The 12,557-nt window shown below is 35.3% G+C and overlaps 1 protein-coding gene across 2 annotated transcripts in view; it reads right to left on the bottom strand.

The window, feature by feature from the left end:
• Positions 1-279: 279 nt before the first annotated feature.
• Positions 280-12,557, bottom strand: part of LCP2 (lymphocyte cytosolic protein 2) — a 78,032-nt gene continuing 65,754 nt past the window's right edge. For both annotated transcript variants that reach the window (XM_027841787.1, XM_027841786.1), the window contains exons 17-21: positions 12,099-12,142; positions 5,555-5,649; positions 4,126-4,203; positions 2,812-2,967; positions 280-926 (exon numbers count right to left, since the gene is read on the bottom strand). In XM_027841787.1, coding sequence (XP_027697588.1) covers positions 804-926; positions 2,812-2,967; positions 4,126-4,203; positions 5,555-5,649; positions 12,099-12,142 — 496 coding nt within the window. In that variant the 3' untranslated portion in view covers positions 280-803. The remainder of the gene's footprint in view (positions 927-2,811; positions 2,968-4,125; positions 4,204-5,554; positions 5,650-12,098; positions 12,143-12,557) is intronic.

The following is a 12,557-nucleotide window of genomic DNA, read 5'->3' as shown; positions in this document are numbered from 1 at the left end:
GAAAAGCCCTTGTTTTAATGAGACCAGATACCACAATGGGAGGGAATACCTGATTCTGTTTGAAGGATGTGATTGCAAAAAGAATAACATACAGCTTAGAATTCAGCTCACCCATTTTTAGTTGGATAAGCAAAATATAGTTAATAATTTTAGAATTTTTTCCTTGGGTTTTTAATCTTGAAATTTTCCTTAAAACAAAAAAAATAGGATTATGGGCCAAGCAATAAATGTTATACAGAAACAACAATATAAATTAAAAGAACAAATTGAATCCAAAAATGAGGGGGAAAAGACACCTTTTTATCCTTTAACAACAGTGTTTTCAAACTTTTGAAATTACTGATACAAATAGAGTTTAGTTTCAGATATTAATGATTGCTATTTATTGGCAGAAGTTTTATCTGTAATAGAAATCAATTTGTGACATATAAACTTTTGACCTCTCAATTAACATTAAATGTTAATGTTTGCTGGAAGTTATGTGTAAAATACACATTAAGAAGGTGTTCAAAGATACTTATATCTAATCTGTATAAATTGGATTATTAGAGTTCACTTAAGTGTGAACATCATCATTTATGCAGTTTTACAGCCATTGAAGAGTAATAAATAATTGGAGATCTCATCCTTAATAAACTTCCTTTCAAAAACATCTTTAAATGAAAGGAATAGAATGTCATTTCCAATAAAACACACGTTTTCTGCTTAGTTTGAGGTCTCTGTCCATAACCTTGTTGATTGGTGGTAGATCACCTTCCTGTGCTGACAGATGAGGAAGAGACTGGTATTTACTTGATAGTTTCCTAAGGAAATCCCGCAGCATATATTAACATGCACTGGTTTCTGGAGTCTCGGTTTTTTCCATCAATAAGCAGAAGTGGCATTTTCCTGAAGTAGTCAATGATATCTGGCACTGACAAAAAATCCTGAGGGTTTAAAAACAGGGAAGCGTGTTTAGGATTGGAATTAATAGCATGAATTGAGGTAAAATGACTCCTTAGGCTCAGTAAGTAACAGTAATAGGGAACCTTTAACATTTGTGGTAATAATACTAAGAGTCTTCTGTTTAGCATTAAATTCTTAGCAGAGTATCTTGAATAAATCTTATTTTCCCATCAATCTCCAACAAACCACTCATGATATACAAAAAAGAAATTACTTTTGAAACCTGTTTAAAGTTGTTAGTTTCCTTGTTATGCTTCTCTATTATACAGTTATTTATTATTTCTCCTACAATAATAGTATTGTTTTGGGTAAAGATAGATTGACTAGATATTGGGAAATCAGGTTCCTCAGCCTACTGACCATTATCTGGACATATGACATTAAGCAAATTATTTAGCCTATCTGTCTTAGTTTTCTAATCATAGACTGGGGATAGTAATAGCTGTCTTATTACCTCTCTGAACATAGTATTAGGTGAGATTATATATATCAAAGATCTTTGAAACATTTAATGCACTATAAATAGTATAAGGTACTACCATTAGTATAGTTAAATTTATAGTCCCCAAATAATCTTATAAGATTAGTTTTTTAAAAATTTATTTCTTTTATGCGGGACTGGACCTACCTTATACAGCTTCAATAATTTGTATTTATATAGTACTTTGCTATTATAAAGCATTTTTATAATATATTCTTTCATTTCATCCACACAGCAACTCAATGTTAAAGATATATGTGTTATAGTCTCCATTTTTCAGCTAAAAAAATTAAAGCATAGATGTCTGAGTGACATGATGACCAGTATCACAGTACTACTAAGTGACGAAGCCAGGACTTGATTCTTTGCCTTTTGACTCATGTCTATTTTTCCTCCATTATGCCATGCTATTCCTTGAAAAACATTTAGGTTTATCTGCATGGACTCAGATATTTGATCAAATTTTATTTGATGTCCATCTACATGGCAGTTCCAAAAATGCTTCTGGGACAAATTAATAATATTATAGGCATAGCATTCTGAAATACATTCTGAAAGTATTCATCATTCTCAACTTTTGGAATAGATTGTTATGCTTGGGGTGGGGAGAGAGAGAGTAGTTAGATGCTTTCTGTGCAGGGTAAGTCCAATATCTACAAATCCATCAATTCCTTTTCTGGGAATAGCTGATTGACAGAGGCACCAGACAGTTCTAGGTAGAACAAATCAAGTGACTCAGTAGAGAGTTAGAAAGACCTGAGTTCAAATCCAGCCTCAGACTTGTACTACCTCTGTTACACTGGATAAGTCACCCAAGTCTGTGTCCTCATGAGTGAAATAAGAGGGTTTGGACTCTGTGGCTTCTAACCTTCCTTCCAGCTATAATTCCATGGTCTTCTGATAAACGACAAGCCTGGGAACTTTGGCCAGAGGGAAGAATAGGAAAAAAGTTTGACAATCTTAAGATAGTTAAACCCCAAAGTGTTAGGAAAAACAAGCGTTTTCATAACTACCTAATCAGCAATTCTACCATCACACTTATGTGCCCTTCTCCTAACTCTTCTACCAAAGGCTTTTTAATATGGCTTTGGTTTGTTTTTTGTTTTTTTTAGGAAGATCTAAAATCCCAGAAATTTACAGTAGTATAACTATTGATTATAGAGATTGGTTAAAAAACAAAGAATATTTGTGTTTAGTAACCCAATGCCTGGCACATGGTAAGCACTTAATAAATGTTTTATCTAATGTAATATTCGCCTCATAGAATGAATTTCAAAGAATGTATTAAGTATTTTGCATTTCATGATTCCATATCTATTTAATTTTTCAGAAAATTAGTCTGAAAAGGAGAAATCTGAGAAGTTATTTTAAAAAATGTTCATTACCTCTTTCCCTCGAAGCCCAGTTCCCAATAAGTAAACTTGACTTTCCTCATTGTAACGAATCTGAATGTTATACACTTTATTTTTGTACAACACCATGAGTACATATGGGTTGGTAATTGTTTTCTTAGAGCTGTCTCTCACCAGGAAAGTGCCATCCTGAAAGGAAGTGTCAAAAGAAATTTTTATTATGATGTTAGGAATAGGTGTCAGTATTTCTGTAGCACTGATGTCAAGGGGCAAACATCCAGAATTCAGTAGAAGCTGTCAGTTAGAGAATTCACAAGGGAAATTCAGACTCCTGAACTGTAGGCAAAATCTCTACATTTTATGAGTTTCATTATTGGATTCATTTACCCAGTGAAAATATATAGTGCAAACAATTGCAGAGGGAATGGCAAAACCAGCCTCCTTGAAATCTGTTCGACGACAAGGACCCCCTTTTAAAAATATTAAAGATTTAGGTGGGGGATGAAGAGGGAGTAGGAAACTGATATTGATTTCAACCACTGGAAATCATCTGATCTGAATCTAGCATTTTTATGGCATATTTGACTGTGTTTCGGTTTTTGGCAGATGGAAATCTGCATCTATACCCTAGTAGGATTTAAAGAGGATGCTATCTCACAGGGACTCACTTCAGTTGCTTTGACTTGCTGGTGTGAAGAATTGCCTTCTCGTGGGAAAGATTCAAGAAACATGCCATTCATTCAGTAAACATTTATTAAGTACTAACTAGTTGTTTCCAAGCACTGTCCTAGGGGCTGACGATACTAAGATACATCCATGTGTATAGATACATGCATATTTTTATGCATATGTATTTCATGGTCCTTATATCCAATGAAATTATAATCTCTTAAGGGAGCCTACTACCTAATAGTTAATCAATTAAAAAAAATGACACTGTATAGTCATCAGAGTCAAGAATTTGAGTAAGTTCAGGGTTACAGACAGCAGCTTTTTTTTTTCAATGTTCCATAGATCAGATGAGAGCTATTTTTTTGTGAAAAGAAGATATAGAGGAAATGTCATACTTGAGAAGGGAATTGATGCCAGTTGGATTAGTGTATTTATTAGTCTATATCTGTATGACCTCAGTTGCTCATCAAATATAAATAATCAGTTCATTAAATGAAAAATTAATTACTCAGACCAGTAGTTTTAAGTGAATTGACATGGGAGTATTAGATAAACAACAGATTAGAATTATGCTTAATTTTCCATTCATGTATACTCTTTCAAATTGTATCATGGATAAAAGTATGTTCATTGACCCTCTCCCAACCCCATCCCTTGCAAATGTCAACACTGTACCTTGTTTATTTTCCTAAGAGCAGCTTCTGCTTCTGTTCGAGTAATGTATGATACATACCATTCATTATTCAATGAGTTCTGAAAATTTTAAAGAAAAAATTTGAAGATGAATAAACTATGCTAATATTGCTCAGAGTGAAGAATTATAAGTGTTTAAATGGTGATTGGTCCCATACAGCTTTATATATGTGAGTAATCAAAAAAATCCCCATAAATTGAAATGTTTTATTTACAAAATGTGGAATTGTTTCATTTTTAGAAACATAAGGTGAAGCAGTATCATAAGAACTGAGAGTACTAAGATACATACATATATATATATACACACACACATATATATACATATATATATATATATATATATAATGTATATCATGGTCCCTATATCCAAGGAAATTTTAGTCTCTTAGGGAAGCTCTGTTAATAAAATCATGATATTCTATATTTATCAGAGTTTCAAGAATTTGAATAAGTTCAACAGAATGCATTTGTACTAACTTTCACCGTGACTACCATGACAAATATAAATATGAATTAACATTCACTCAATAAAGAACTTTGTTGTTGAGTCATTTTCAGTCATGTCTGACTCTTTGTGACCACTTTTGGGGTTTTCTTGGCAAAGATATTGAAGTGGTTTGCCATTTCCCTTTTCTAGCTCATTTTACAGATGAGGAAACTGAGGCAAATAGGGTTAAATGACTTGCCCAGGGTCACACAGCTAGTAAGTGTCTGAGACCATATCTGAACTCAGATCTTCCTGACTCCAGACCCAGTGCTCTATCAATTGCAACACCTAGCTTCCCAATATAGAACTTATAGGATACTATTATAGACGTATACAATTATGTATGTACAAGTGTGCCAGCAAAGAAGATGATGAAACTAATATAAAGAATTAAGGATTCTGTCCAATACCACAAGCCTTAAAATGTGTAGAAATAGCGAATTATTTTTCTTTTTTTGGAGAGTGGGAACAGGGTTAGGAGCCTGTGTCAGAAGGGCTTTGTATTTACCAAAGTTTGGATGAAACTCAAAGGAGTCCAGATAGAGAAGAATTCATTTTTTCCATTCTGTATCTAGAATGCTTTGTTAATTTTTATTTTGTTTTATAAATTCATCCACAAAATGATTTCAAGGCTGTAGAACACTGGTGCCAAACTCAAATAGAAATGGGGGCTACTAAATTGTATATAAGGATATCTGTGGGCTTGCATTGATTTAGAAGACTGCAAACTAACATTATCTGTTGTTCATTGTTATTATTGTATTGTTATTCATATTGTTAAATATCTCCCCATTTCATTTTACTCTGGTTCTGAAGACACTTGAAAGTGTTGCAGTGGGTGTTTGGCACCTATGTTGTAGAAAATTAAAATGTGTTCAAAAGTAATCATACAAAGAAGGACTTGAGGGTCATTCTACCTACCTCATCATCCCCAAGAGATGGTCGTCGTTGCCTAATTGGAACTGGCAAGGGTCTTCCCTCAGCTGGACCTCTAGAGGGTGGTCTGTTGATAGCACCTTCAAATTATAGATTAAAATTTATCAAGATAGTCTATTCACTATAAAATTTTTAATACTTCTGATAAATCATATTTTATTTTCCCTGAATATCATTTAAACTATTGTGATGAATATTCCAGGTGTCAGTGATAAAAATATTTTCTGTAATTTAGAAATCATAGTATCTGCTCAGATGACATAATTCAATTCTGTTTATCATAGAATGAAGAAAATATAATCTATAATGATCTTCCAGATGTGTATGTTTTAAAGCTACTAGTAATCCAAGCTATTTATCATTTTGATCACATGCAAATGAAGATTTCACTGCATTATTGAGGGGACTGGTCTTTTACATAAAACCTAGTATACTATAGATTTTTAAATGTTACAGTAATAATAACACAGTAATAATACTTATTAAAAGTTATTTTTCATCATTTTATCCAAATAAAAGTTGTTAGCCAAAGCAGCATGGAATTATCTTTGACAGTGTGTTTCAAAGACACTAGTTTTTATTTTGTTTTTTAGTAGCAAGGCTACCATCTCATTCTTTAAATTTATCAGTTAGATATATTAGTAGATAGAACATTGGATCTGGAGTCAGGAAGACCTGGGTTCAAATCCCATCTCAGACACAACTAGCCTTGTGACCTTGGACAAGTCACTTAACTTCTGAATAATAATAGCACCTATCTCTCAGGGTTGTTGGTTGGTTAAAATGAGATGTTTGTAAAGCACTTTGAAAACCTCAAAGTGCTATATAAATGCTATTATTGCAATCATCATTATTATTGTTATTATTGTTGTTGTTACCAGCATTATCAAATGGGTCTATAATGACATGAAACTTTTGACAGCAGAACAAAAATAATATTTGCCTTCCTTTACAAGGTTATTGTGCAGATCAAATGAGATGATACAGGTGTTCCAAAAGTCTTAATGCCACTTTAAACTTTAATAGCTTAAAGTGGGGGCAGAGCTAAGATGGAGTGAAAGCAGTGACTTCCTTTGGCTGTCTCCCAAAGCCCTCCAAATATCTGTAAAAAATGGCTCTAAACAAATTCTAGAGTAGCAGAACCCACAAAAAGACAGAGAGAAACACATTTCCAGCTCAAGATAACTTGGATGGTTGATTAGAAAGGTCTATTGCCCCAGGCTGGGCGAGGAACACAGTTCATTGTGGACGTGCAAGCAAAGACCAGGCCTCAGTGAACCTGTAGCAGCCTTCACAGGACTGAATGACAGGCAGCTGTGGAGATTTCCAGACTTCTCAAACCACAAACACCAAAGACAACTTAAAAGGCCAGTAGGAAAAGTCTGTGACCATGGTGAGAGAGAAGCTCCTTCCTAGCTCCAGTCCTGGTACAGCCCTGGCCCACAGACAGAGGGGGAATCGAATGGCTGATCAGAGCGGTATTGCAGGGATCTCTTTGCTGGTGCTGAGGCAGGATTCTCTTGCTTTGCCCTTGCTTGGATCTGGCTCACAGTTCTGGGTGGCAATCCTGGGGTAAGGAGGAGCACTGGCATGGTGGAACTTGTAGTGGCAGTGGAGAGGGGTGGAGAGGGAATCTTCTTCACAGGTCCAAGGCAGAAAAGAGTGCTTGTGGTCACTCATAGACCAGAGTATAGGCCAGGACAGGAGTAAACACCTCACCCTTGATTGTACCACCTTGGAAGAACTGAAAATTTACAGGTCCCTAGAAGTGTCTCTGAAAACAGATGCACAAAACTCCTGAAGCTTGGGACAGTACATTCTCCACACTGGAAGCAGACCCCTACCATAACAAAGAGTTTAAAACTCAAGTAATTGGTTGGGAACATGAGCAAACTGTGCAAAAAAAGTCAGATCATAGAATCTTTCTTTGGTGACAGAGAAGATCAAAACATACAACCAGAAGAAGACAACAAAGTCAAAGCTCCCACATCCAAAGCCTCTAAGAAAAATATGAATCAGTCTCAGGGCATGGAAGAGCTCAAAAAGGATTTTGAGAAGCAAGTAAGAGAAGTAGAGAAAAAACTGGAAAGAGAGATGAGAGTGATGTAAGAAAATCATGAAAACTAAGTCAACAGCTAGCTAAAGGAGACCCCCAAAATTACTGATGAAAATAACACCTTAAAAATAGCCTAACCCAAATGGCAAAAGAAGTCCAAAAAGCCAATGAAAAGAATGTCTTAGGGGCAGCTAGGTGATGCAGTGCATAGAGCACTGGCCCTGAAGTCAGGAGGACCTGAGTTCAAATCCGGCCTCAGACCAAACACTTGACACTTACTAGCTGTGACCCTGGGCAAGTCACTTAACCCCAATTGCCTAAAAATAAAATTAAAAAAAAAAAAGAATGCCTTAAAAAGCAGAATTGGCCAGATAGAAAAGTAAGTCCAAAAGCTCACTGAAGAAAATACTTCCTTAAAAATTAGAATGGAACAAATGGAAGCTAGTGATTTTATGAGAAATCAAGACTTGTAAAACAAAACCAAAAGAATGAAAAAATAGAAGATAATGTGAAATATCTCATTGGAGAAACAACTGACCTGGAAAGTAGATCCAGGAGAGAGAATTTAAAAATTATTGGACTGTCTGAAAGCCATGATCAAAAAAAGATCCTAGACATCATCTTTCAAGAAATTATCAAGGAAAACTGCCCTGATATTCTAGAACCACAGGGTAAAGTAGAAATTGAAAGAATCCAACAATCACCTCCTGAAAGAGATCCCCAAAGGAAAACTCCTAGGGATATTGTAGCCAAATTCTAGAGTTCCCAGGTCAAGGAGAAAATATTGCAAGCAGCCAGAAAGAAACAATTCAAGTATTGTGGAAACACAATCAGGATAACACAAGATTTAGCAGCTTCTACATTAAGGGATCTGAGGGCTTAGAATATGATATTCCGGAGGTCAAAGGAGATAGGATTACAGCCAAGAATCACCTACCCAGTAAAACTGAGTATAATCCTTCAGGGGGGAAAATGGACATTCATTGAAATAGAGAACTTTCAAGCATTCTTGATGAAAAGATCAGAGCTGAATAGAAAATTTGACTTTCAAATACAAGACTCAAGAGAAGCATGAAGAAGTAAATAGGAAAGAGAAATTATAAGGGACTTATTAAGGTTGAACTGTTTACATTCCTACATGGAAAGATGATATGTGTAACTCATGAGACCTTTGTCAGTACTGGGGTAGTTGGAGGGGAAAAATTATATGTAGATAGATAGATAGATAGATAGATAGATAGATAGATAGATAGATAGATAGATAGATAGATAGATAGATGGCACAGGGTGAGTTGAAAATGAAGGGGTCATATCTGGAGAATAAAATTAAGGGGTGAGAGGATTATACTGGGAGAAGGAGAAAGGGAGAGGTAGAATGGGATAAATTATCTGACATAAAACAGACAAGAAAAGGCTTTTACAGTAGAAGGAAAGTGGAGGAAGGTGAGCAGGAATGCGTGAATCTTATTCTCATTGGATTTGGCTTAAGGAGGGAATACCATACACACTCAATTGGGTATGGAAATCTACCCTACCCTACAGGAAAATGGGGGGGGATAAGAGAGCAGGGGTATGATAGAGGGGAGGGCAGTTGGGGGAGGGGGTAATCAGAAGCAAACACTTCTGAGGAAGGACAGGGTCAAAAGAGAGAATAGAATAAATGGGAGGAGGGATAGGATAAAGGGAAATATAGTTAGTTTTCCACAACATGACTACTATGGAAGTGTTTTGCATGACTACACATGTATAACCTGTACTGAGTTACTTGCCTTCTCAATGAGAGTGGGTAGAGAGGGAGGAAGGGAGAAAATTTGGAACTCAAAGTTTTAAAAACTAATTAAAAATTGTTTTCACATGCAATTGGGAAATACGATATACAGGCAATGGCATATAGAAATCTATCCTGCCCTACAGGAAAATAGAAGGGGAAGGAGATAAGAGAAGGTGTGGGGGAGGGGAAGATAGAAGGGAGGGCAGATTAGGGGAAGGTAATCAGAATGCATGCCTTCTTGGGGTTGGGGAGGGACAAGATAGGGAGAAAATTTGGAACTCAAAATCTTATGGAAGTGAATGTTAAAAACTAAAAATAAATTAATATATTTCAAAAAAGAAAAACAAAAAATATTCCAAAAAAAGTAGCTTAAAATGGCACTAAGACTTTTAGACTATCTTGTATTTAGGAAAATCCTTTATAAATAGCAAAGTGTCATAGAAATGTAAATTTTTTAAACTTTCCTCAATATTATTTTTTAATTCTGATTTTAACATCAATTAAAATGAGCATTTCCATATACAAGATATAACAGAAAGAGATGGCTGTACATGAAATGGCATTCTCTGTCTTCAGGTCTTGAATCTATTATATTCAGCTCACTTTTTTCTGTAGGTATATAATAAATTCAAAATGTTACTTTCAAAGTTGTCCTGCTTGTTAGGCCTTCTTTCTGGCCTTCCTTTTTTCTTTTCTTATCTGTGATTTCAAAAACTCTTCTCTCTTCCTCCTTTGCTCCCTTCTTTCCTTCCTTCTCCTCCTTTCCTTCCCTTCCCTATTCTTTTTTCCCCCTCCAGTATACCAGGTGATGCTTTCCCATCTATATGCCCAGTTCTCAGCACCATGATTTGCACATAAAAAGTACTTAATGCTGTTTCATTCATTTATGAAACAGGAGGAAATTTGGAACAAATGTCCAAGCACGGGTATATTTGTGAGAATTGCCTGTATGGAATGTAAGAGACCAATTCAATAGTGATACTAGTTTCTTCTTAGTGCAGATATAATGGGAGAGGATAATGACATGGATTACCTCAATATGGCAGATACATTTCAGAGAAACTGCATTTTGTGATCTCCCCATTAATATTTAATACATAGGAAATCTCCTATCTACTAATCTAAATCTTACCCATCCTTAAAGAGGGTTTAAGTACTATATTCAAACAGAATTTTAGAATTGTACAGAATTTTAGAGATCATCTACTCCACTCCACTCCATCATTTTACACTAGCAGAAACTGAGTCACAGAGACATTAAGTGTCTTGCCCAGGGTCATTCAGGTAGTAAATAACAGAGTTCAGACTAGAACCCAGATCTTATTACACCAGCCCTATATTTCTCCATTTTTTCCAACTGCTAAAATACAGCCAGTAACTCAGAGACTACTCATTCAATTTAATTACATTCAGAAAACATTGAATGAGAGCAAGGTCCTATGCTAGGTCTTGTTTCTATGGAATACATTATTATCTTGTATTGTTTTCTAGTTATTTCTCATAGGTAAGTATTTACTCCCAACCAAATTATAATATTCTTGAAATTAGTAACTGTTCTTAAAACAATTCAATTTATAAAAAAGTGTATTTTAAAATGTGCACAACTTACAAAATGGGATTATAACAATACTAACTCATTTATAGGGCATTTTCTTCAGTATCCTCTGAAATAGGTAAGGTTTATATTATCCTCACTTTGGAGATGATAAAATAGGTTCAGGTTAAGTAACTTGCCCAAGGTCACACAGCTAGTTAAATGTGAGAGCCTAGATAATAACCCAGCTCTCCTGAATGCTGTTGAGTTCAGTGCTCTTTCCACAACAGCACTCTTGACTTTCAAATAATTGCACGCGTAACTATGAGATAGAATATAAGTGCTATGTAACAGGTGCAAACAGAGGTTCTATTGTTTGCCTAGAACTGTGCTACATATCTTGGAGGCTACAAATGAAAAAGAAACACTTACTCCCCCAATACAAGCGTATTAAGTTTTTACTTTGTTTCCTTCTCCACCCTACCCACCAACTTGTGATTTCATCAGTACAGACAGTTCTCAGTTTTGAACTTCCCTCCAGTAATGAAGATCAGGGATTCCTCAAATTTGTAGTGTTTTAGATTTCCCTTGGCCACTAAGGGTCTAGTGACTTGCCCTGTGTCATAGAGCCAGTTTATACAGCCAGGAGTTGAATCCACGTCATCCTGATTCCAAGGTCCATCCTTTATCCAGTATACTATGTTGATATAGTCATCAGCTATAGAATATTACTTATTATATATAAAATTAGATATTGCACGTATATTTTAAGTATTTAGCACTGTATGTGCTGTTAGTATATCACTTATATTCTCTCATTTCAAATTGCTTTTTTACTTTTGGCAGATGTAACCAGATCTTTTTTTAAAAGGTTATAAAATGCCTACTGATTACATTAATACCAGGTTGGACATTTGAAGCTAAGAATTCATTAAACCTAAACCTTTGTGGATTCATGTATATTTAAATCTGCTGCCTGGTTTTAATAAAACATTATCTTAGCCTGCCAGGGAGCCATTTGTGAAGTCATTTTTAAAAGAAAAATTGGTCTTCCTTCTCGACAAGTTTGCAAAACTATATTAGAGTTTAAAAAAAAAGTCTGCTGTAAGCCCAGAAGTATGCTAGGTGTGGTAGCACCAACAAAAGAAGTTCTAAACCACATACGTACCTTTTGACAAGTATGGCAGCAGTGATGTACTTGTTGGAAAATTACTGTGGAGACAGAATTAGAGGTAAATAAAACAAAGGGGGTGATTGTCAGGGTGAAGGGAGGGGAAACAGTGAAAATTCTGTTTCATTTATATCTGCTTACCCTAAATTCAGGGAACACAGTAAAGAAGGGATGAAGATTATTTGAAATGCTTATTCCAGGGTAGTCCATTCCAGGGTCTTATAAATATTATAATAAAAGCCTGACAAACATTATTGGATGTAATCAGCTACCTCCTGTTGGCATCCTGTGACTTTTTGCCTCTGACTCTGACTTTTTTGTTTTTAGTAGCAGCTAGAAAAGTATTGTTGCTATTCTGACCCTTGACCTACTGAAACCATGATAGGTTGGACAGCAAGTTGCTGTCACATCACTTAATATCTATGGTACTTATTGGTTATCTATTGTATCACATTT

This window comes from Vombatus ursinus, unplaced genomic scaffold (assembly GCF_900497805.2).
Source record: "Vombatus ursinus unplaced genomic scaffold, bare-nosed wombat genome assembly UNPS02014863.1, whole genome shotgun sequence".
Lineage (NCBI taxonomy): Eukaryota > Metazoa > Chordata > Mammalia > Diprotodontia > Vombatidae > Vombatus > Vombatus ursinus.
Note: the sequence above shows the minus strand (reverse complement) of the source record. Positions and strands in the feature narration are given on the sequence as shown.